Here is a 26,977-nt window from a genome sequence, read left to right on the forward strand (position 1 = left end):
CAAAAAACTGTAGCGAATGTGGAAGTTCCAGCAGTTCAGAGGTCATCTATACAAAACTGTCCTTGATTACAAACTAAATTCTTAAATTATTTGATATGAGGAGGGAAATCTGGATAAAGTACCAGAAAAAGCATAAAAAAGAAAGAAAGAAAGTATCTATGCATATGATGTGAGACTGATTGATGCTGTTCTTAAAACCATCCAGAGAACATGCAAATGTCTTGGTTTTATGAATTTGAGGTTTGTCTCTGTTCAAATTAGCTGTGGATTAAAACGTATCAGTGTTATTTAATATTACAGTGTTAAAAGCTGAAAAAGTACCACACCACTGCCTCCTACTGCTAAAAATCTCCTTCAAAATAAAAGTGCAGGCCAAAATATCCATAGAGGAGACAAAGTAAGAAAAAGTTAAACAGTTCTTTCCAGGAAATAAAGAAAAGAGTGGACAAGGACAAACTGTAAAACATTAAAGAGAAAGGGAGCGATGCAGCGAGGGGAGAATGTGACACAGTGGAAATTTCAATCAATTACCATTAATTAGAAATCTCTGATTAATTCTATTTGTTGATTAAGGCAATTAAAACCACAAGCACTCGTTATCGCACAACAAGCCTAATGAAATCCTGTTGGCAAATTGTTTCCAACGTCTTTCCCTGTGCGGGAACGAACCCCACTTCCCTTATTTCTTTCTTTCCTTCTGCTCTTATTTAACTTCTCCAAAGATAAACAGCAGCTTTGAGGAGTCATCATTTAGACACGTTCACACTTTATTAGTCACTTTACAATGAAACTCTTCTCTGCACGTTGACCCATTCCCCCTAGGGGGAGCAGTGAGCTGCTACAATGGGGCCCCCAAGAAGGATTTCAGGATTGAGGGTCTTGCTTGTAATGATAGAGCGATTGCAATGTCTAAAAATAATTGACCCGGCATGAAGTATCCAAACCTTATCATTAACTGAGACTTGACTTAGGTGAGACTTATTTGTGAGGATCGTAAGTTTCATCAGAAGGGACCTTTACTCTGATGCGACAATTCGCTGGAAAACACCGTCGGAAAACTGTCTATAAACAGACCAAAAACTAGACTCAAACCAGACTAAAACTATTAGAAACAGACAAAAATCAGACCAAAAGGACCAAAAACAGCCAAAAAAATTACTGAAGAAACAAAAAACAGATCAAACGGACCTAAATAGGACTGAAAATTAAGAAAAAAATCTACAAAGACCAAAAAATGGAGAAAAACAAGACTACTAAAATGTATACAGATATAGAGGGATTTTATGACACGTCATCACCGTGTCATCAAACCAGAAGTCGCCATATTGGAGGTACTCAGCAGGTAAACAAAGCAGATCGCAAACGTAGAACAAAAAATAAATTGTGTATTATTGCAGTGTTCTTGGCTGTACCAATTGATTAGACCGTGAAAAACATTTGGAGTTTTTTAGACTGCCAAAAGTTATAACAAAACAGGGAGAAAAATGTCAAAAGTTATCAGAGGAAAGGAGGCGCTTGTGGTTAGCAAAGCTAAATCAGGATCTACGAGGCAAAAATCTGTACCTCCAAATTTATTCGGCCCATTTCTTGTCAGGTAAGTGAATTGTTAATAGCAGCGGCTCTTAATTAATTTTCTAGTGCGATGATAAGAATATTATTCATATCAAGCTACTGCATGTGCCATTATTGACTTAATATAATCACATATAATAGCCTGCTACAGTAGCAACACAGTTGTTAAAATGTAGAGCTAAATTGTGCTGTATTTCTAATTGTATTGCAGGTAAAAGGTCTGACCGTTATCTAAAGGATGAGCCAGATTGGGTTAAAGTTAAAACCAGGTAGATGACCATATCAGGATACGCAGTAGACGGAAGACTCTTTGGGTCGTCATCGATCCAAGACGAGGGAGCCAACTCATACGGATCCGTACCACCAATAAACCCTAACTTTCCCAAATATCGTGGCCAAGTCCTTTCCTGTATGCCATCTAGAACGCATTTTGAGGAGCTTTTCTGTGGTTTCAGACATTTATCCATCGCAGCATTTACCTTCGAGTGCCTCCAATTTGGCCACGCATCCGGGTTACTACCCAGAACGTGACGTAGGTGACAACCTGACTGTTAAAAAAATTAAAACTGAGGGAGCGACTTATACAACAAGGTTTTCCAGCCAGCAGAGCCCTCTAAAGAGTACAAAGTGAATTGGTTTTAAAGTGTTATGAAAGACGCCCCCTCATTGGTATTAACCATGCCTCCTACTAAGCTAAATTGTGTAGTTGCGTGTAGCGCTTTTATCCATGATAAAACATGTTTACCGTATTTGCTGAACTAAAAGGCGCTACTTTTTTCATTCAAAACTGATGAAGTGACTTGTTGACTAGAGCGACGTGTGTATTTTTATGCCTGCAGCACCAACTAGTGCGTAAACGTGTATATTTCATGTCCTTGTTAATGTAGAGTGGCTCGTGTCTTGGCTGTAAGTGCAGCTTTGTGTGCATTTAGATTACAAACAGAGAGCTGTAATGCTAAAATGTACGTAAATGTTTATAGTATAGCCTAGCATTCAGCCTAGAATTTCACTGTGGATTTTTACACTAAATATGCAAAATTCAATGGACAGGCCACGCTTCCTTTAACCTAACAAGCTGCTAATGTTACTTCTGAGTGTATACATGAAGGTGGTGATGTAATAGTTGGAACCATGACGCGGGGTAAAGGTGAGATGAGGACAGAGAGAAAACAAAGTGTTGTATTTTCCAACTCTGTGTTTCATCTCTAAGAACACTCCTAAACTCAGGTTGGATTTGCGCATTCCTTTCCTTCGGCTGATGAAAGTGTTTCTCTTCTCCTCTGGACGACGACCACGAGATGAAAGTCTGAGATGTTTGTTGACACCGTAACTGCGGCAACGCCTCACTTGTTTGCTCGGCTCTGAGGCCCTAACGAGGACTCTTAACAAGAAAACACCTTCAAAACACAGACACACACACACACACACACCCGCGCGCATGCAGCAGCATCAGAGCCTTGCTGTCTTGTTTGCCTGTGTGTGTGTGTGTGTGTGTTAGATTTACATTAGTGCATAGAGGAATAACAGTCCCCACAGCAGTTGAAGGTCAGGACGACAGACGGCTAGAGCTGAATTGATTAATTAACTAATGGATTAAAACAATGACTATATTTCAATCATTGCGATCCATTTGTTTACATCAGGAGTCACACTGTGAGGACAGCACAGTAATACCACTACACTTCATCTGTTGGGCTTCATTCTGTTGTCTCTGCTCGTCTGAGACAGTTGACGGCTTCCTGACTAAGATGTGTATCAGTGAGAGCATCTAACACAGTGTAACTCTAACACAGTGTAACCCTGACCAGGTCAGGAGTCCTGAAAAGCCTGAAGGACTGAGAACCAGAAGGATGCAGAGGGACAGAGGGAGAACAAAGAACAGGAAAGGCAGAGTCCACAGGGGGACGCTGTGGATAGAAAACACACAAACGTGAGGCGTTGAACCAAACACACGCAATGTGTCTCTCTATGCAGGTGATGTAGGAGTATTTTTCTCAAAATACCTTGTAAATGTTTAGAAGATATATATAGATGTGTAGATACAGTATATTTTAGCTGAGATATAGTTCTAATTATTTTCTGTGTGATGAATAACTAGCAAAATTGAAGAAAAGACAGCAGGACGCTGGGTCAACCCCACAAAGGGCCGTCACACCCAGAGTTCATCCACTCACCCACAGAAGCAAAAGTCTTATTTACAGAAGGCACATGCCATAACAGGACCCATAGCAAAAGTGGGATAACCCAGGATTCAAATACTGTATTTCCCTGGTATAAGCCTAAGTTTTTCATTTAAAATTGAGGACTTGACTTATACGGCAGAGTGACCTATCTGTAGAATTTTCAGTCTGCAGCCTAGCATGAAGTATCCCAACCACCATAACAAGGTTTTTCATATAGTTGCAGGATACCAACGGTACCCTGCGGTGCCACATTGTAACGGTTCCTACTATATTAGAAATTCTACACGACGGTACTACCGTGGATTACGATACTACTGGTGCCAGTTTCCACATAACGGCTGCCTCTACTCTCCTCCCAGCTTCTCACTGCACAGTGTAAGCTCACTGCACGCTATTCACTTAAAAACACACCAACATGGAAGCCACTGCAACCAAACTCCACAGCATGATTGGCTGTTTGCCTTTTACTGGTGACGTCAGGAGATATGATATGCTGTTTCCGCACGCTGGGTCCGCCCGTCTGTTAGCTGATTGGCTGTTCGTGTTTACTACAACGGCAAGAACAAACTCCATGAAGACAGCTCCGCTTCAACGGAAACTCGCTTCAAAACAAACAACAAGCTGAAGTTCTGCCTCGCCTGGACGCGTGCACGGCTTACAGTCACAAACACGAGACAACACATGGAAGAAGCACCTGGCCCGAGCGGCGAGTCTGCCGCGGTGCCGTCGTCGTCAGTGACGACTCAAAACCAAACTCCAAAAGTCCCATTTGGAACTATTTTGGCTTTAAATGAGGCAGAGATGGTAAAGCAATAGGAGATTCACTGTGCAGGCGCTGTCACCAAGCTATAGAAGCCAAAGGAGGAACACTTTTTTTTGTTTTTTTTTCTGCACGGATTCAGAGCGATCTTTTTTTTATTTTAATTTTTTTTATTTACAGAGATATTTACAATGTACAAACAATATTTACAGATTAAAGAGGGATCACATCCAATCTCATAAACACCAGTGACGTCACTCAGAAAATGCATACAAATATAGTTAACTCAATGAACCAGTTCCTGTTTATTGTATTTTATTATCTATGGTTTATTATGTTGGAGAAGAGGATAGTTTTTTTTTCTTTTTTAAAGACAGTGGATTTGTTATCCTAAGTTGATTATTTATATTAGTTAAACATAAATTGATGATATTTATATATTGAATGATAATTTTTTAAATTCCAACCATGTAAATTCTAACTTCATTTATTAGTTTTTTTTATTGCTTATGTGCTTTTGTTCATGTACTCTTATCATGCACCAAACAAAACTATAAGTAAATAATAAGTATTTCTAACTTGTGCAAATACATTGCAGTTCATAAAAATAATAATAATTAAAAATAAAGGTTTAATTACCCGGAACTGTGATACTTTGTCTGGTAAAATATCGTTTAGGTATTGCGACAACTCTAGTTGTTCATGTCTGATTATGCTCTGCGGTGGATCAAAAATGCTGACTCTGGTTTCTACCTGATAACGTACAGCTGACGGACAGTTAGCGTAGCAGGCTAACAGCAGCACGATTCCAGTAAACAATGAACTGATATGCAGTCAAGCACCAAGGGAAAGAAGGTGTTTGTACCACAGGCGATACAATCAGCGCTGGGGCCTTTCCTCAGGCATGCTTCGATTGGCTGAATCAAAAATTGTGACATTCTTCAACCAATAGAATACCTCATAGGAAAAAAGCACGATATTGGCTAAAAAACATGTCAATCAGCAATGCACCAAGACTACATGAAGCAGCCCCGCAATCGAACATGTGACTTATCTATTCTGTAGTGACCATTTGTGCCAAAAAATCTATATAAAATGTGATTCTTCTAGGAAAATAGTAAATTTCTTGATAAGCCAGCTAAATATACTGTAGTAAAGAGCCAGTATTGTCAGTATTTGCTTCAATGTTAGATCCAGTATTCTTTGGTATCTACTTTTTTCCTAATAATGAGTCCTATCACTTTAACAGCATAGATAGTGTTTGTCTGAGAGAGTCACTATGTTACCACACACAGTTTTATATAAGGAGGGAGAATTAATGAGATATCCTTCATCTCAATCATTGGCTCTTTGATTTTGTATTTGCTATTCTCACCCACAGAGTGATTTAAGTGTTATTATTTAACTGGTAATTCGTCCGTCTGTCGCACATTTATTTGGTATAAAATTGAAGAATCAAAAGGGAACACTTGCTCTCTCCTCTCACAGCTATCAACAGTGCTTTCCACACACACACACACGCACGCACGCACGCACGCACGCACGCACGCACGCACGCACGCACGCACGCACGCACGCACGCACGCACGCACGCACACACACACACACACACACACACACACACACACACACACACACACACACACACACACACACACACACACACACACACACACACACACACACACACACACACACACACACACACACACACAGACTCTCATCTCATGATCCATCCATATTACGGCGTCTTCAGAGGGAATCTCTATTGATTCCCTGACGTGTGTGTTTGGTTTGATGCGACAGCGCAAATTACAACTGAGGAGACGAGGCCAAAAAGATGTGAGAAACCCATCAGTGAGTTTCGCTTAACCTTCTGCAGGGAGACAGAGAGAGGGACTCGTTTTCCCCGTAACCACGTGTGTGTGTGTGTGTGTGTGTGTGTGTGTGTGTGTGTGTGTGTGTGTGTGTGTGTGTGTGTGTGTGCGCGTGTGTGTGCGGGGTTCAGTCTATTAATTTTCAGTGTGTCTGGCCCTCGGAGCGTTTCCACCACAATGGGAGTCACCGGAGGCCCAGGGCCTGCCGGAGGAGCGTCTGCTGCTGTCGTATCTTTAAGGAGCGGTAATTCAATTAAGAAGCAGCTTCAGGGCAGAGTGTGGAGCACATTCCATCCTCAAACTCAGACCTTTCCTCTCAGTCCACTGCTGCGCTGTAGCTCCGTGGACTCCAGCGTTGCTCTGTATCTTTTACCTCATTTTAGCAATCACACAAAACACCCCGGCCTTCAGTAATCACAATTTTTTTTACTCAAGTAAAGAGAACACGTAACTCTGAGAGAAGTTCTTCATCCCCGGAAGATAAATGTCTTGTTTTCCTTTGTGTGTGTGTGTGTGTGTGTGTGTGTGTGTGTGTGTGTGTGTGTGTGTGTGTGTGTGTGTGTGTGTGTGTGTGTGTGTGTGTGTGTGTGTGTGTGTGTGTGTGCGTGTGTGTGCGTGCGTGCGTGTGTGTGTGTGTGTGTCATTAGGGGGCTTTTTTATGAAAATAAACCTACAAAATGAGGGGAAAAGGTTTTTGCTGCCCCCAGTGGCTGTTTCCATTGCAGTTTTTCGCAAAAAGAAGCGATATTTCTAAAGTTTCGACAGTTCGACGGTTATTTTGGCCAGGAGCCTCGTAATTCCTGTGAAATCTCAACCCCCGAGACTTCACTGCAGGAAAATGGATGATCCAAACCCACTTATAACACTCTGCATTCCTTTTCTGTTTGCTGTCTAATGTTGCACTAATAATTTTTAAGTATAATGTTAAAAAATGTCTTGGTCTCCTCTTTTGTCTACACGTACCGCACCATGTTTTCTCGGAGAGAAGTGGTCATGTGACCAGGTACGTCAAGTCCTGTGACATGTAATTATGGAAAAAGTGCTTCCATAGCACGTTTGCGATACATTTCAATATCCAGATGTCTAAAAAACCTCCTCATGAAAGCGTACAAACTTTTTAAACATTTATAAGTGTTTCGTCGAAAGTGTTTTTATTACCAGTTTTAGTTGCACTATTTTAGATTTTGCACATTTCGCATTTTGCAGCTAGTGTTCCACTCAACCTACTGAAGTCTTTAATGTCCCCAACACAACATGATTTTATAAAAGTACCGTATTTTTCGGACTATAAGGCGCACTTAAAATCCTTTCATTTTCTCAAAAATCGACAGTGCGCCTTTTGTATGAAATTTTTAGTACAACTTTGGTAAACTATGAAGCTGCACTGCTTGATGGATTTTTGGCGTTTTAGGGCTACCGTAGTCAGGCGCCTCGCGGAGTGATATGTACCTGTACTGTGCTTCAACATACTGAACTGAAAAAGTGAGTGTATTGTTCTGTATTTTATGTGTTAAACCTGAACAATGTTGAGAGTTATTGTTAATGAGTTGAATAAAGTTTGACTTATCTGACTATTTAGTTTCGCTTAATGCGTCCTAATAATAATAATAATAATAATAATAATAATAATAATAACAACAAACCGGTGCGCCTTATAGTCCAGTGCGCCTTATGTATAAAATAGACCCGGTCAGACCCATTCATTGATAGTGTGCCTTATAATCCGGTGCGCCTTATAGTCCAAAAAATACGGTATGTGAAGTGCGTTTTGGCGCTTCTTGGATTTTGGGCAAGTGTGGAACCTCACACACTTATTACACTTTCCATGAAGTCACCACAGGTATTCACACTTCCCATAAGTCATGTTTACCTGAAATGTGTGTCCATTTGTTACTGTAGTATCAGTGTGTTACACCGTGGTCACTTAAACCTGACAGTGTCCCCTCAAGTACCTAGAAATCCAGGCTTTTCCAAAATGTAACCTTATCTTATAAACAACAACACACTCCATATATTGGAAACTGTCCGGCTGCACACAATCAAACAAATTACATCCTATTAGAGCAGTGTTTTTCAACCTTGGGGTCGGAACCACGTGTGGGGTCATCTGGAGTTTAAATGGGTCAGCCAGAAATGTTTTTTTTCATTTATTTTTTAATCATTATTCTTTTTGAAATTAAAACAACACACAATCATTAATGACTGTATTCTATACTTTGACTTTGTCAAATATAAATCTAGTTCAACTAAAATGCAGTAAAAAAAAAAACGACCTGAGCTGGCACAACTTGTCACTAATCCTCACTACTCTGTATTTGTGATACAGTATAATAAACATAATCAAAAACTAACGCTAGAAATAAAAAATGTCTTTTGGGTCCCCAGAAATTTTTGATATCAAAATGGGGCCAAGATCCAAAAAAGGTTGGGAACCACTGTATTAGAGTGTGGTTGTGCTACGTGCTGACGTTTGGTGGCTTACACGACCTTATCCATGAAAGCTTAAAGTTCAACGGCTTTCTACTTTATAAAATTGCTGTAATATTTATAAAACTCACATCTTAGGCACATCACAATAATAAGGTGAAAGCAGTAGGTTGGTCTGAGCTTTCAGCAGAACAGACTAGATCAACGCTCTGCTCTGTGGTTAAGGCTTAAAGCTTGAATTAGTTTTCTCTTCTCCTCTAATTATGCAACTAACCGTTTTCTCCTTTCTTGACCGATATCTTTGTTTTCGGTTGGTGGTTATTAACAGATCTTTTGTTGATTCCTGTTTTAAAGCAGCACGTAACACATGAGCGTGCTCCTGTTTGTAAGTCTGAGTGTCCCACAACAGTCTCTCTCCATACAAATGACTCCTATCAATATTTCCAATCTTCGTTCCCGCAGAAGCTCGCCGCCTTCTGACAGAAATCGATGGATTCCCACCGAGAGCCACGACAGGGATCAAAAGTAAGAGGCTGACTTTCTTCAGATAAAGTCTCATTTCTGCTGGGTTTCATCACTGTGGCAACATTTGAGCGTCTCTGTCAGCAATTGTGAATCAGTGTCGTCAGACTGGATTATTTGTGATTAGATCTCAGACTGAGGTGTGAATATTTGTCTGATTTGAGGAACTTTTTGATTCCAGACGACATGGAACAAAGAACGGGTTGAGCTGCAGATTTTTCTTTAACAAAAACTAAACGTGTCGCATAAATATAATACCTCCATAAGACAAATACTTTTTAACATTACCCGAGTGTTAAACATACCTTAATGTTGTCTGCATAGAGAGACAGGTCTGATCTATCTTAGAGATATGGATTACAGCTCTACGATATGATATGGAAGGCTTGGTTAGTGAACAGTATTACGTGATCTGGTAAGTTAATCACTGATTACATTTTTTTTCTGATTTCTTCATCACTAACTTTAAAAAACAAAAGATACAAATAGAAAGTTATATATTTTGCTTTGAAGAAAATAAGTACTAGTGCTGCAATATTAGTTAACATTAAATACTAAATAATACAATTAGTATGTTCATGATTCATACAGCTTTGATAGGCACCAGCAGAGACCCACAACCCTGAAAAGGAGTTGTGGATGGATGAATGGATGGATAAATTGTCCTTCAAAATAAAAGCACAGGATATTTTCTTTTTTTGCACCGAATATCCAACTTATTTCATTTCAGGGAACCACACACGTCGTTCTCCAGTGGGCTGAGGCAAAAAAAAAAATCCTGGCTTTGTTTTAGCCAAAATGGTTAACTTTTTTAACTTTTTTGCACCTTAGGTTTAACACTACCACTTTTAATTTCTTAAGGAGTAAAATAAACAAGAAAGCTAGCTGAGCTTAATGGTGATTTACAAAACAACTAATGCACAGATGTCAAACATTAAATGAGCCCGTCGTAGCTTCCAGTCAATCTGCAAAAACTGTATAACGCAGGTTCAATATTAGTTGGAGAACATGTATCATTGTGTCAAGGTGTCTCAGTATGTCTGTCACTATGTTTTAACGTCCTCTAAATCAGGACCGTCCAATTCGGGGCCACGGGCCAAAGCTGGCCCCCGAGCGATTGGTTTTGACCCGTTGCCCATAATTAAAATTGTTGTTTTTTTCATATTTTTCCCGTTTCCAGCAGTCTGAATGTATTTTTGTTGTACTTCCTGCCATCACCACAAATTGAAATTGTTTTACATTAGGAGTAGGGGGCGCTGTTGAGCTCCCGTCAGCTCAGATTTGTAACATATGACCAGTGCGGGAGAGGATGTTGGGGTCAGAACTGTGATGGAGCGCGTAAAGCAGTGGCGCACTGATAACAGAAAGTATCAAATTAGTTGGGAACACAAGGACAACTTTTTCTAGAAAAACAAACAGCATTCGAGTTGTTTGGGCAGCCCTTTTCTGTACATGTGGAGCTTTAAATGGAACTGCTGGAACTTCAGTCTGATTCAAACCTCCATGGCAAGTTCAGAGAGCTCTCCTTAAGGCTTACAGGACTTCTACGGATGCAACATCTACACTCTCAAGGTGTTACTGTCTGACTCTCACTTGCTCAACATTCTCACTTTGTCATTGAGTCAGTTGGAGCCTGATAGTGAGAAACTTTTAAAAACCAGGGACAGGTTTTATGTCTCCAACTTAAAGACCTTCTGCATGTGCACTGAGGATTATATGAAATGGTTGCTTCCTGTAGAGATAGATGTAACATTTTGTCCCATAAAAGTCATTTTGTATTCCATGTTTCTCTATGGACCAAATGTCAAGATTTTTCCTCATCTTTTTCAGTCACTTTGGAGCATGTTCTTCTCTCTATAGGTAATTTCAACCAAAATCGAAACAGTACAGTGATTTATAAGAAGAAAAAAAATCTAAAACTGATTCAATTACATTATTTTTCTTGTGTAGTTTTGATTGTATAGGCATGTTGTGTCACATTTTGTTGAATTTATATTGTACTAAATGTCTTTGAAGACATGATGTTAAATAATTTGCCATGAAACACAATAAAGAAATGTGTTCTTCAATTTTAAAAACTACTTTAAACATCTTTTTTGCACAGTGATGTTATTGGCATATTTAATTTCATGCACTGCAACATGAATGATTAGTTTTGGCTTGCTGCCCTCCACCGCCATTAATTTTTGGCCCTTTAATGAAAATAATTTGGGCACCCCTGCTCTAAATCATCCAATGGGCCAAGATTGATAATCTGGAGCTGTAGATTGAAAACCTTGTGTCCACACCCACCACCAGGAGGTGCCAGAATCCTCAGGCAGTTCCTGATCTTTAGCTTTGAAGTCATCAAAGTTATCTTTGGCATCTTGAATATGAAATTATAAAAGAGTAAGGTAAACAAATATACTGTATGAGTCCAGTTACCAATATTGAGTGACTTATTATGACACAAAAGCTATAATTGATGGTAATTTGTGCAAATCCACCAAACACCAGTAGGAGGAGCTCCAAGGGAAAGAGAGGTTGGAAAACAATACGCTGATCAGGGACCTCGTTCATAACCATTGCATACGCACAAAACGGGGCTGGAAAAATCCTCACAACACTTTCCACGCAAAGTTTGTGATTTACAAGAATAAACGTAGCGTGAGATTGTTTGCAGAGATACGTTCACTTAGACCTTCGCGCACAAACATTTTGGAGACGTGGAGAAATGACAGAACTGGGGGTGAGGTAGTGAATCTCATGCATTTAATGTCCTCACATATGAGACTTACAGATCCACGTAATTATAAATACCTAAGCCTGCAGTGTTATAGATGTGTTCCTTTGGTAAGCCATTAGCTGTTCATAGTAAGGCTCTGAGTGAAACTGAATGCATATAGGCCTAAGTGAACTGTAAAGACGTGCATACGATACATATTTATTAACATGAAAAAAGAGAAAGTTGCTTTTCATTCATTAGTGATGCCATTAGATGTGATCACCAAATATATGATTTACTTTTCTGGCCTCAATCACCGACAAGAACCTTTACTTGGTTCTGAAATTCCCTTTTATTTGATTTTCTGCCACGATTGAACGGGAAATGCCATTGGTCAGCAGGATTGAATGAATGAAACGAACACAAGGTTGTTTGTATTGACCGTTTATATGTCGAGGGCAGGATGTAAAATGAATTCACCTGTGCAAACTTTAGGGTGGATTGTGATTTATAAAGCAGTAAATGCTTGCAATTGTGTGCATGAACGGTTTTATACGTACATTGGAATTTTTGGTACGGTGCATTGTCATGCATGCACACTTTTAATATGGATCATCTGCAATGTTTTATTAATGTGGTCTCTGGTTTCTGACGATAAACAATTTAATGCTGGTTTGCTTGTGTGTGTGTGTGTGCAAATGTTTGTCATCTTAAAGATTTCCCACATCATTTCTTTAAGTGTCCCTCATTTGCATATGTGAGCTCAGCATGTGGGCCTGTAGGTATCCATACGTACATGAATTATTGTACCTGTGTGTGTGTGTGAGTGCGTGTGTGCGCGTGCCCGCCTGTCAGTCACACGGCAGGGCTAGGCTAATCAGCGCAGCTAGCTGTTCGCTGTGTGATGTGTGCTGATTAATTTCCTGTTAGCGTCCCGTGGCTCTGGAAGCTAACCGCTGTTCCCGCCTTCATTTGGCCTCGTTAGGCCCACTGACGACTCCGCTCGGCAACAGCGCGCGCACACAAAAATACACACACGTTAGCACGCTAACTGTTGATTAGCTGAAGTTTGTGGAGTTGTCAAACTGAACTTAGGTAATACAGACTGTCACTGAGTTCAGTTATATAACCAATGGTTGACAGGGCCGCTCCTACCTTGAAGCTGGCGAGCTGCTGGCTGGCGTCTTTGTCCCGGCGGAGGCACGAGTTGAAGATCAGGAGCTCGGTGTCTCTCAGCCAGGCCTTCAGCTCTTTGATGCGTGCCTCCAGCTGCTCCAGGAGCGAGTTGGTGAGCGGCGACAGAGCCGAGCGAGATCTCGCCTCGCCGAGTGGCAGCTTCTGCTGGGATGAGCTGAGCTCGCAGTGTTCGGAGAGGATTCTCTGACGGAGACAAGAGAAGCGTCAGTGTGAGGACAGAGTTAGGCATTAAACATCACATTTTATTGTTTTCACTTACACGTGTCTCCTACCATACAACACTGGTTTTGGCCCTGTTTTAACAACGTTTTCTAGTGAAAATGCAAAAGTTTTGTTGTATTTTGGCAGTGCATCTACACGACAAAAGCGTTTTGGTGCTTAACTCATTCAGTGCCAGCCATTTTCAGTTTTTCTACCCCCCTCAGTGCCAGCCATTTTTGAGCATTTTGACTGATTTTAAAGACCCACAGAATATTTTCTACTATGACTATCTGAAATCTGAAACTCGATTCTGAAAGATTGAAGCCTCTACTTTCATTAAGCATTTCTGGCTCGTTTCATTCTTTTGTAATGAGCTGTTGAATAGAGTTTTACACAAATCTTCAGTTTCAGAGCAAGAAGATGAGAAAAAAGCCTTTTTGTAAAAAAAACCCTGTCAGTGACAACTTAAGTGCTTAAGTGACAACTCTAACATCTGAACATTGTTTCCTTATATAAAACAAAAACACTGAGACTGGGCTTTTGATGGCAAAATTATTATTATTTATCTATCTGGTTCAGAGTTTAATAGATTTCTTACTGTATTTTAGCGTTCCTCCAACTTTCTCTCCTGTCAGTCTGCACACACGCAACTTCCTCTTCCTCCCCGACATGCAGAGTGTCACTGCTTTCCCCATTTTTTTATCGTTTTATCTCACCATCGTCACACTATCCATGAGTTCCACACATGCTCTAGTCGAGTGTGCGCTGCTGGGAACATGAACTCTGTATGTAGCGCCATTTTCTGTCTCATAAACTCCTTTCCTCTCACCTTCTGAGCTCCGCTGAGCATGGATGATCTCTCATCCAAAGTCCCTGCTACCTCCTACGTGTCACCTATTATTTTTCTATCTGGCTATCTGGTATTTTAAAAACAGGCTCCAGAGTGGAAGTTTTTGAAAACGCATCCCTCTCTGTGTCCATGTAAACAGGGAAACAAAAGCTTCTGTGTCACAGGCATGCACACTGAGGCTGCAGTGCTTTAGAAACTAGCTTTAATCAGAACTATAAAGTTAGACCTGACCCAGCCCGAAGCCATCAAAATACAGCCTGAACCCAAATAAAGCCGTTCTCTCTTCAAGTCTGAACTCATTGCTGCCGACACTATTCACATCTGTGAGTGGCGCACACATGTAGGCAAGATTCTTTAATAACTCAGCTTTATCTATTTGCCACTTGCTCTCCATACAACTATAAACAATGACAAGCAGCGTCATGTGATGCTACAACGCACAGCAACACAAGTCAAGAACGAGTCATTTATGGATTTTATAACATTATTTATTAATATACTAGAGGACAGCCTCCATTCACCTCCTCATCAAACATTTGTGCGTCATCTCGCTTACTGAAACACATCACCTGACCGACCCAGCAGAGTCCAACCAGAGTCCAATTTCTTTGTTTAAAAGATAGAAATTAAGCCCAACCCCGGGTTTGGTTTAATAGCTCTCAGTAGGAGTAAAGCACTGTAATTGTCATCAGAATCTGGTTCAGGCATGAAATATGCCTCCGCTGATCCAAATTTCAATAAAATTCTAAAGAGTTCACACGAACACTCTTACTTGTGTTTGCTTATTTTAGTTCATTGCAAAATCCTACCACCATCTATTGGCCTGCCATGTATATTACATTGTTTTTTTTATACTCCCCGCGGTCTCTTTGGAAACGTCGCTGAAAAAATAGAAACGGAAGCAAAACGTCATGTAAACAGGGCCTCACTCTTTAATAAGTCCATGTGTGAGCAACGTTTGCTGTTCACTTACTTTTTCCACACACTGATAGGTCACAGTTTAACCGTTCTTACACACTCTGCCTGATTTACTAAATACTAAAGTGCTGAACTGGGTTCACAAAATCAGGCTAATAGATTGCACGCTCTGTGTTCACCTGTTGCAGGTGATTTACTAAGATTGTGCAGATGATAACCGACACACAAGTAAACTATTGAAATTATGGTTTTATCATGGAGAATATGGGAAAACAAATGTAAATGTTGAAATAAATGTGAATGTCAGCAGGAGAAACACCAGATTGATGCCTGTCCATGACAAAGTTAGTGCTGTGGGTGAAAACATGAAGAATAGTTGCTGACTTAGCAAAAAAGCCGTCAACCCTCCGACTCCTTTGGTTTTGCCTACGTCTCCTCTTCCAACCATAACTGCAGCCATCTGTGAGTAAAGCTGTGACATTTACCACCTGCCTCTCAAATGCACTAAATAAATACACATGATCCTTGGTGCGCCGGGTTAGTAGATCAATGCGTTTGCACGTGCTCTCAAGTCAGTGCAAGTATTTTTTATTACGCACAAACATCTATGGGAAATCAGGCCCAAAGAAGGTAAATACGAGTAACTTAAGACAAAAATAAAACTACAACTCACTCTACCTTTTTCACCCAAGCAAACCCATTCGACCCATTACAAAGACAAGAGCACAAGCCACTTTGGGCTCCAGACGACCCATTTAAAACCCCTTATGAACACAATTAGTTTCCTACTGTGGGTCTTTAGGAGCTTGTGAGTCCTGTACTGACATGTTTCTATGGATGCAATCGGCCCAGTGTCTGCCAGATGTTTGTATTCCCAGTCGAACACACACACACACACACACACACACACATACATTCACTGCTACCTGAAGCTCTGCCAGGAGAACCAAGGTCGTCACAAGTTTGTTTTTTTTGTGTTGATAAGAGAAGAGTGAACACACACAAACACCAGAAAAAAAAGAAAAGAAAAAACACTGCAAGAAGGGAATAGTCTCTCAGCGGCCGTTGTTTCTGACTGTGTGATAAACAGGGGTTAGAAATCACTGTGCTGAGCTAAACACACGCACGCGCACACACATTCCCATCAGACTAAGATATGGAGCTTTGTTTTGGATCTAAATTAGCTCGTGTTTGGAGCGCCGTTCCTCAGAAAACAATGATTTATTACGACGTTCTTCATAAGCTTCCAGGAATTCTTGGAGAAATTACGAGACGAGTAGGATTTCTTTTACCCCTGTATCGCCTTAAAGTGTCAAAATATTTCCCTGAACTTTATTAAAAACAACATATTTGTTAGGATTTCACTTGTTTAGAAGCAGCTCTTATCTGTCAGCAGCCAACACCTGCTGTAACCCAAGGCTCTGTGGTTTGCTTATTAAATATCTGGACCTGTTTTTGTTTATCATTTTATTTCTGCAGGTTCCAAGTCAGGTTTGTGTTCCTTGTTTTCTGCATTTTTGCTTTATTTACCTCTGGGACTTTATTTACTTTTCTCTTTGCTACATCACTCTTTCCTTGTCACAGGCTGATAGGTTAAGCTTCAGGTTTAATTCAGTAAATTGAGTATTGTTGCCAAGTCATGTTATGAACCCTGCTATATTAACTGCTGAGTCATGGTTCGAACATGGGTCAACCTGAGCATTGCTAGCTCGGATTCTGGTATGAACATAATCAAATGGCTTATATCAATGGTTCCAGGATAAGGTGGGGAAAATAAATGAAGGATTTCAAAATCTGTCATTTTCATTATTTTTTGGGAACTTTGTAGTCCTTTCACAGCCACGTCGTCATTCAAGTCATCACACACAGTCTTGCCCTAAGGCTTGGCCCCGCCTCTCCAGCACGTGTCGACCAATGGCTGCTAGAGTTGGCATCTGCCACTCTGACACAAATTGGGAATTAACTGGAATTGATGTCCTGGAATGGTGTCGCCTCTGAACTACGATGGCCTTATGAAGAATTTATCTCTCACGCACACACACACACGCACGCACGCACGCACACACACACACACACACACACACACACACACACACACACACACACACACACACACACACACACACAGGACAATGAAGGGCTTGTAAATTAGCTCTCCTCTCTATTGTGTAGCTTTTGGCAGCTGCTCGTCATGTTCAAGGTCACACCATGCACGTGTGACAGAAACTGTGCATGGTAGCATGTGTGTGTGATATTTATGTATGTTACACACTGCATCGATGTGTGCAGTAAGTACAAGAACTGATGAAAACGATGAGCAGACACGCGCACACACACACACACACACACACACACTGATGAGCTCCCTGGTTTTAATCTGGTCACTGTGGCGTGAACACGCTCTGAAAGAGTTTAATTTATAAAACTGAGCCCAGCCAGGCTGATACAAATGTTAATGCACACATTCAACAACACGTCAGTGTGTGTGTGACAAAATAACACACAGACACAAACACACAGATGGCAATATGTGTCTCAGTGCGTCGATCGCTCCACCTGAGACAGTTTGTTTCCGAGGAGAAACAAACGCGGGATCGTCGACCTCAACGTCTGATGAGCCACAGACAGCTGTCAGAGGCTCATCCAATCAGCACGCACAGAAACAACCTTTTTCCCTGTGAACAAAGCTAAGCAAGGTTTGTATACTATAGATCTGTTCTTGTCCTTTGTTACAGACGTATAAAGAATAGATTTGTTCCTGTCCTTTGTCACGGATGTATAAAGAATAGCTCTGTTCTTGTCCTTTGTTATAGACATAAAGAATATATACAGTATGTTCCTGTCCTTTGTTATAGATATATAAAGGATAGATATGTTGCTGATAAAGTGAAATGACTAAATGTAAAAACTAGAACCAAATAAAGGCATAATAACATGTAGCTTATCTGTTGTTTATTTGGAAAGATGAAAACTGTCTCCTTCATATCTTTCAGGTCTTTTTATTGACAGTCTGTACAGCAGCTGTTTCATTTTACTTCCAAACAAGTTGCTGGTCTTTTCAAGTGATAGAGAAGGGAACTTAAATATTTTTCCTCTTTGTCCTGTGTATTTTTGTAAAATTGCATATTTATATTGCAATATTTGTTTTTTTTGTTGTTGTTATTTTCTAATTTTGGGATATTTGTTACCTCCAGCTGTCCCCACGTTTGTGTCAGGTTGTGTATTCTGCTGTTGAAGTTCGCGGGCAGTTCGGTTCCGCTCCTCTTCAGAGACTCGGCTCGGCCCAGCAGGATGCTCTTCCTTGCCTCCATCATCATCAGCTCCACATGGCTACTCTAAAAAGGGATGACAGGAAGTGTGAGATTCATTCAAAAGATCAGAGGAACATGTTCACGTTTCTTTAAAACTTCCTGTTTCAGCACAAACAAAGCAGGATTAGTGTGGTTCTTTTGGATCAGAGACATTGTGTTTGCAGAAATGTTTCAACAGGAGAAGAACTCTCTGGATTCATCCTCCCTGTTTTTATTTGGTGGAATTTTATGTACATAAACGCGAGAGATTGCAGGCTTAAGGCAAATTGCAATTTAAAGCAAAAACGTTGGTAATAAAAGGATGACTGTGAACTTTCCCGAGCACTGTGGTGTCTAATTGTGTATCTTTAAACTTTACAGTAAACACATGTTCAACATTTAGAAAACTCTTATGTGTGGAGATTGAAATGTCTCATTGTTATAATATTGTGCGATTATGAAGTACAGCCAAAGGTGAAACTTGCAGCCTTTGTACAGATCCTCTGAGTCTGCTGTTGAGTCCACAAAGGACATAAAGTCAGCAAACTTCATAAACACGGCAGGTTTAAAGGATTCAATTGAATCGAATCGCTGACAGAACACAAAGGCCCCGAGTCACAGGATTAACAAAAACAACAAGGAATCAAACAACCCATGTTAAAAACTTAGGTCATAGACTGGTTGGGACTTAAATGATCCAGGTAATAGACTTTTCCAAAACATTCAGGCCTCAAACGGTCTGGTTTAAAGACCTCAGTCATGGACTCGCCAGAGACAGCAAGGACTAAAAACGATCCAGTTTTGTTCATTTTCAGACAAGAAAAGTTGGAATTCCATGTTCATCTGAGATTTTGCCTCATTTTTCTTAAAATGTCCTCCTTATCGGGACAAATGGAGCAGAATTTGTGCGTTAGGTTAGGATCAAAGACAATTTGTTGACAGGAATTTTTTTAAAAGGAGGAAAACTGAGTGAAGAGTCGAGGTGAAGGAAAGTCTCGCAGCTCCTGAGCACATCAGAGAAGTCGAACACGGCGAGTTTTCCTACGACCGTAGGCTTCATCCTCACCATTTTCAGCTCTTCTCACAACAAAAGCCTTTGAAAGAGTCGCGGGAGTTTATCACTCGCTGTCTGGCACGCTTTGACCAATTTAAAGAGGAAACTGCCGCTCGGCAGCGGCGGCGCTTGACGGCAGAAGAACCCTTCGACAGCATGTTTCAAAGAGAAGCTCCGATTTGTCGCTGAGACTTGCAGAGCGGGAAACGAAGGAGCTGTAGCGTTCTTCTACTCCTAAAAGTCTGTTTGTAAAAAGATGGCATGAAATATGAAACGTTTGACTTCTACAAACTAGGATAGAGAGCCAGTGCCGCCCCGACCGCGGCGCCGCCGCCACGATCGCCGGGAAGAGCAGAGGATTAGAGCAAAGAAAGGAGATGCTCCTGCTTTTATCACACCGGCATGTGTGAGCTGCTTGCTAGAAAAGAAGGTTAGAAAAACGGTCCGAAAGGGAGACAAGGTTTTAACATACCTGAGAATCAGTTTTCTGAGCGAGCAGAGTAAAGTTACTCCAGTTTACTTATAAATGACTCATTAATGACTTAGAAAAGCTTGTAAGTTCCATTCTTCAAAGTCAGAGAGTGGATAGACAGAGGATTCTAGTGATTCCAAGAAGGAAACTGATTTCTACCACCTTGTTGAAGTTACTGAATACCTGTGGCTGCTTCACATGGACTGATGACCAACGTTACATGACTGAACCTCAAGTATCATACACCATCTCTGATAGTGCTGTGTAAAATTCACTACAGGAACACTTTAAGATACTGTTAAGAGCAGTTCATCTTCTGACTCATTTGGTCTGCTGGTACCTATCTCCAGCTCTCATTGGTGCTAAGCCGAGGTACACCCTGGACAAGGCACCAGTCCATTAAGGGCAAACACACAGACAGACAGACAGACAACCACTTTCACGTTCCAATTTACTCCTAGTGATTATTTAAAGACTCCAACTAACCTAACACCCGGAGTACCCAGAGAAAACTCATACAAGCACAGGAAGAACATGCAAACTCCACACAGAAAGGGACCATCACGAGTCTTGAACCCAGGACCTTCTTGAAGTACCTAATGAATTGATGAATTCTCAGAGAGTTCTACAAAAAATATTTATCTACTTACTGGAAATTAGGAGATGAATATTTCCCTGTACCACCTGCAATGTGCTCGAGTGCCCCCCAAGGGGACGCGTACCCCTGCTTGTGAACCACTGTAGTTGAAGAGTTTGTGACTAACCGCTTTTCTTTTCTTCATTTCATTACTATCCATTGCTCCGTCTGTTGATTCTCTCACTTCTCCGACTGTATTTGTTTGTTCATCCATCTTTTCTTCTGAAACTCTCCGTCTTTGCCTAATTTCCCTCCTCCTCTTTTCTGTCTCCTCTTTTCATTTTCTGCATCGATAGCGACTTGATTCTACTTTTCCCGTGTCGTTTATCATTACCGCTCGCTCCCATTTGAATATTTAAATGTCTCTTCTTCCACCGTGTGTGTGTGTGTGTGTGGGGGGGGGTTTGTTTCTCTGCTCTGTCATCACAGAGGCGGCCACCATTTTTCAACGTCGACGATCCTGATGGAGACGCCATTGTTCGATGCTTCACAGCCATCCATCCCCTTCACTTAGCTAATAGCCGCGGCGGTGGGAGCGAGGGATTGACGGCGGGAAACAGACGAGTAGAAGGTAAATATGTCGGCGTCGCACTCCTCTAACGGTGGGGAAATTATACGATTTACCCGCTGATGGCAAATATTGATTCTACAATGGGAAAGGGAAGGAGGGGTTGTTGATGTTGTTGTTTTTGTGAAGGATGCCGACCATCCAAAGTCAGAGAAAAGGAAAGATGAGGGAGGGGGAGACAGACATGTTCATTAAAATGCATGAGATCCGAACTCTGAGATAAGTGCTGAGAGAGGAATCTGAGAGGGGGGAATGCATGGCTAGCTGTGATGTATTCACGCCGCAAGTCACTTTTAATGCAACGATGGTTGCAAAGGCCTGCGGACGGAGGAGGCGAGGTACGCGGAGAACCAGCCACTGCTCCTCTGAGGCTAATGGTTATGTATCTCTATCAACAGCAAAAAAGGAGTCACACCGGCAGCACACCTCACCTCACTGCTGTCAGACCTATGTTAGAATGTTCTTAAACAACATCATGGGAAAACCTGCGTTACAATACTGGGTGAAGTACTAGGTGAAGTGTACCAAAACTGTACTTTTGGTACACTTCACCTAAATGCAACTAAAAATTAGCAAAACTCTCCCAAAATTACAAAAACAACTTGTAAAAATACAAAACACATAAAATAATTATTTTGAGGGAAAAAACATCATCAAACCAGCATTTACAGATCTCCTTAAAAAGGAGAGGGAATCGTCATGGTTACAGAACTTTTCATGTTTTTTCTGACGTTCTACAACTGAATGTGTTTAGTGTCATCTTTATGTTATTAACTTGTTTTTTCTCCTCTGGGAATCTTTGCAACTGCCAGTTTGAAGTTTGACAAACCCTAAAGATTAGTGTTGGTCTTTTCAATGGGTTTGTGGTTGAAAACTTTAGTTTTGCTGCTGAAACCATTAACACTTCCTACACTGGGAGCGTATACGTGTTTGTTTACTACTGATTTAAACTAATTGCCAGTTGCTTCACCACCATATGTTCATTCTGCGCTCTGAGAGTCAGACCAATGCCTCAAGGACCGTCTCTGCAGCTCCAGGACAGAACACAACAGTGACGAGACACTTTATCAGACACGAGTTGGACTGTCTCCAACGCAGCTCCTCAGGTTTTTAGATGTGCTTACTGTGTGTCCACGATGAGATTGTCTCCATTATAAAGACAGAGAATGTCTAATCCGCTTTCTGACAGACTTTATTCTTGTCTTTGGGATCAGGAATAACTCATAGTGTCTCGTCTTTCTTGTCTTGATTTGGCTTTTCTTTACCTTGTCTTGGTCTTATTTTGTTTTGTTTTTTGTCATCTTTTTTTTGTCTATTTTTTTTCCCCCTAAACATTTATTTCCTTTTTTGTTTTTGTTTTGACTTGTCTTATCATGACAATTTTTGACTCTCCCCTGTTCCACTTGTCTTCATTCTGTCTTTCGTGTTTTTACTTGTCCTTGTCTTTTCTTAATCTTGTCTCTGTATAGTCTTTGTCTTAACCTCACTTGTCTCAACATGCCTTGTCTTTGTCATGACTTCATCGTGTCTATGTCTTGACTCAATTAATCTTTTTCTGGTCTAAAAGTGTGTCTTGTCTTGTCCGTCTCGTCTTCTCTTATTTTGACTTGTCTTGTTCTTGTCTTCATCTTGTCTTGGCAACTTCGCTCCACTTGTCTCCTCTTCACCTTGTCTTTGTTGTGTCTCCGTCAAGATTTTATCTTACTTTATTTCGTCTTGTCGCTGACTTGTCTTATTTGTTTTAACTTGTCTTGACTCTCCTTGTCTAGAGACTTCATCTTGTCTTGTCGTGTATAGGCTCATCTTGACTTGTTTCGTCTTACCCTTGTCTTCCACTTCTTGTCCTGGTTTTCTCTTGATTCATCTCAACTTGTCAACTCTGCTCCACTGCTTCATCTTCATCTAGTTTTTGTCTTTTATTGGTCTCATCTTTGTCGTGTCTTTATCATGTCTTAATTTAGACTCATTTTATCCTCTTTATTAACCTGACTCATCTCGCCTTAGCCTTGTATTCGTGCTGACTTGACTTGTCTCTCATCACAAAAACATGAACAAAAACTTTCACAAACATTTATTTGACATTTTTAGAGATGGATGAACTCTGAGGTGTACAAGACAAACAGCTAAAAAGTGCATAAACTGTCTCATTTTGACTTATGTTACAGGGTCGTGGCCATCCAACAACTTTCAGACATTTTAGGATAGATCATTCTAGTTTGAGCGTATCATCATCATCCTACAAACAGACAAATGCCTTTCCTTGCAGAGACGAGGCATGCTGTGTCTTATTGGATGAAGGTAAACGGGACAAAAAGGACAGTTTTCCCAAAGCTCCGACAGAAAAGAGGAATAATCGCTTCACAAAACAGATGAGAGAAGGAAGGGAGGGAGCAGCAGCAGGAGGAGGAGAGAATCAACAAGCAATCATAAGTTTAATTTGGTCTCCATATTAATGAGCAGCAGCTGAAATGTCAGCAGAAATGCAGCCATACATGAAAAACATTTAATGCATTCCCAACATCAGCCTTTTCCCATCCGTGCGCCAAATGAGAGCAGCATGTCGGAGGCTGTGTAACGGAACGATTTCTGTCGGCACGCAGCTCAAAGTTCGAGGGAAGTGATAAGGAATGCGGCTCCATCTTTTACCCTCCTCTGCCTCCACATCCGACTTTTACTGACTTTTCCCTCAGAACGGGCTCTGTCAGCTCCACATTTCCAGGCCACAAAATCCCAACCCTGCCTCCCACTAATGAGGAGATTCTTCAGGGCCACGGCTTTTCCAGAACATCCACAGTGGCTGGATTGGATGGAAAGCTGGGAAAATCGTACATTTTAAACTGAGGAAGTCATGGCTGTGAAATATTTGTTATTCGTTATTAATTTTTCACATTTTTTAACTCAATCTTATGTTTCTGGCAGGTTTCTTATGTTATCTCTCTCTTTTTTTTTTTTAATACATTTTTCTTTATTGTTGTCAGTTTAACTTTGCGATTTCACTTGTTCTTTGTGTGCTTTTACTCAATCTCACTTTTTTTTGTCCTTTTTTTTTACTTGTTTTTCATACATTTTTATTATTTTCACTTGTTTTTGTTAAATTTTCATGTTTCTCCTATTTTCACTCAATAATCTTACGTATCAAGGTATTTCTCAAGTTTTTACAAAATCTTCACGTTTTCAATTGTTTTTCATGCGTTTTCACTCAATCTCACAATGTTGTTGTTTTTATACCATTTTCTGTTTTCATTCATTCTCTCATATTTTTAGCCATTTTTGTTACATTTCCATTTTTTTTCCCTACATTTTGATTGTACATCTTTTCATCTTCCCATCTCTTCCCTCAATAATCATTCGCAATTTATTCCTGATCGATCGCAGTATCTTTACTCTTGGCCATAACATCACGAATCTGAAAATGTCTTGCGTCTGTGTGTGTGTAAGTAGAACCTGTGTGTGTAAGCAGAACCTTAAAGCCCAGGGACTTTGATCTGACTTTTTTCAGCAGCACATCCACAGATGCTGGATTTTTCGAAAATCTGGGGTTTTGGAGTCAAACTGGTTGTTGTAGTCATATTGGGGTTACATTTAGTTTAAAAAGTACATTTGGACGTGGTCTGAGCAGAGCAATGCAGGAGCTCCGTACCATAGAAACCTCATGGATGCAGGAGCCATCGACATCATCAACATTGTCCAAATAATTTTCCTCATTGAAAAGAGCTTTTAGCATCTATATTTAATTCATATTATAGAATAAATCCATCCCCAATGAGCTCTTCACAGCTTAAACACAAGCTCACCGTCACCGGCAGCGGATAAGTGTGTGTGCATGTGTGTGTGTGGTGTGTGTGACTCAGATGGATGTTCCTCTTGCTGAAAGGGCAGGAAGTGGCTCTGTGACACCCATTTATAACACAGCACTTTGCATTCACACACACACACACACGCACGCACGCACGCACGCACACACGCACACACACACACACACACACACACACACACACACACACACACACACACACACACACACACACACACACACACACACACTATCTGAGCATTTATCTGTTCTGAGTTCAGCCTCAGCAATGATATTTTAGCCTGATTTTAATGCAACTTGTGAGGACATTCATATGTGACTCTTGAGGACCACAGTGTAACACAAATGCCTGGAGTGACTTCACAGAAAGTGTGTGAGGTTCCACATTCAGCTACAGTCACGACACTTTACACACTTTTCTTCATGAAATGACTTTTTACACCGCTGAAAATGGGGACGAATGATGCATTTGGGGCAATACACTTCAAATACTATTTCGTTGGGCGTCTGAGACCCACGTACTGTCTGTGAAATGGAATGAAAAGCAGTATAAGATGGGACCTTTCAGGCTTATGGTCTAAGAAGATTTTTTAAAGGAAATATGGAAACGTTAAAGTGTGTCTTTTTTGTGTGTGTTAAGTCCATGCCCATGTAGTGTGTGTGTGTGTTGACTCTTTGGTGGTTAAATACTATTATTTAAGTTTAAATCTTATTTTATTTTGTTAAATATATTTTTCTTTCTTCTTCTTAAGATCTTTGTTTGTAAATTGTTTACTAAAATAATACACAGAAATTATTAAATAGAAATACATGAATAAAAAATGTCTTAGGGATTTTCAGAATAAAAGTTTTCTTTTTGACTGGAGGGGCATGGGGACAGGAGGGCATGTAACTTTCACTCCCAGCTTTTTACTTGAGGGCCTGGGTGGCAGGGCAGGGGAGTGATGTTTGACATTCATGCCATCATGTAGTGATGTGGGGATTGGGGGGCCTGCTGTGAGCCCCCTTGCCTTCTTTGGTCCCTGTGTCAGGTATTCGCTTTTTTCAATTCATCTTTTTCTCTCAGTTTCACTTGTTCATCTATAAAATTCACTCATTTTTTTTCCCCCCCATTTTCCTACAGCCTTTTCATGTTTTCACACCTTTTTGTGCACGTTTTAATATATCTAATCAACATGTCACATCTTTTGCAGTTACTTTTTACAGGTTTTTGTTTAATCAGCCATTTTTCCTACATTTTCACACATTTATTTAACGTTTTGACAATTTTTTCCTGCGTCTCCATCCATTCTTCATAGACGTCATGTTCTTACGGTGTTTATTCTCACTGTTTCAGTGCATTTTATGCATGTTTTTTTCACGCTTTTATCTCATTTCAGTACAAATATATTCATGTTTCTTAATTTTTAACATATTTTTCATACATTTTCTCCCCTTTTCTCACATTATGGCATGTTTCTTTCTTTCATTTTCACCTGTTCTCATTTGCTACTATTACATTTTCGAAGAATTTGCTTACACTATCGCACAGCTTTCTTATATTTTTAACCATATTTATTACATTTCTATCTATTTTTGTTTGAGTTTTAAACTATGTTTTACTTGTTTTCACACCTTTTTTCTACAATGTTTTTTCCAATTATCTTACATTTTCACCCCTTTATTTCACATTTTTTTCATCATGTTTATCCCTGGTTTTGTTCGACAGTTCTTTGAGACATTTTCCTTTCTTTTTACCTGTTTTCATTCATTTTCACTCATTTTATTTTAACGTGTTCTTTTCTCCCATGTTTTCGGCTTCTTCTGCCTCTGTCCTGTCCTCAAAGGGCTTCACTCTGAATATTTTTAGGGGTGGTTTTTTTTTTCCAATATTATACTAAAAGTTTACTTCAGCTTCTCCATTTTCAGCTGCACTCATGTCCTCACTACAT

At 40.4% G+C, this 26,977-nt stretch overlaps 1 protein-coding gene across 2 annotated transcripts in view; it reads right to left on the reverse strand.

Moving 5' to 3' along the window:
• Positions 1-26,977, reverse strand: part of akap6 (A kinase (PRKA) anchor protein 6) — a 115,777-nt gene that overhangs the window by 19,029 nt on the left and 69,771 nt on the right. For both annotated transcript variants that reach the window (XM_028438918.1, XM_028438917.1), the window contains exons 16-17: positions 18,400-18,546; positions 13,201-13,425 (exon numbers count right to left, since the gene is read on the reverse strand). In XM_028438918.1, the coding sequence (XP_028294719.1) occupies positions 13,201-13,425; positions 18,400-18,546 (372 nt within the window). The remainder of the gene's footprint in view (positions 1-13,200; positions 13,426-18,399; positions 18,547-26,977) is intronic.

This window comes from Gouania willdenowi, chromosome 22, assembly GCF_900634775.1.
Source record: "Gouania willdenowi chromosome 22, fGouWil2.1, whole genome shotgun sequence".
Lineage (NCBI taxonomy): Eukaryota > Metazoa > Chordata > Actinopteri > Blenniiformes > Gobiesocidae > Gouania > Gouania willdenowi.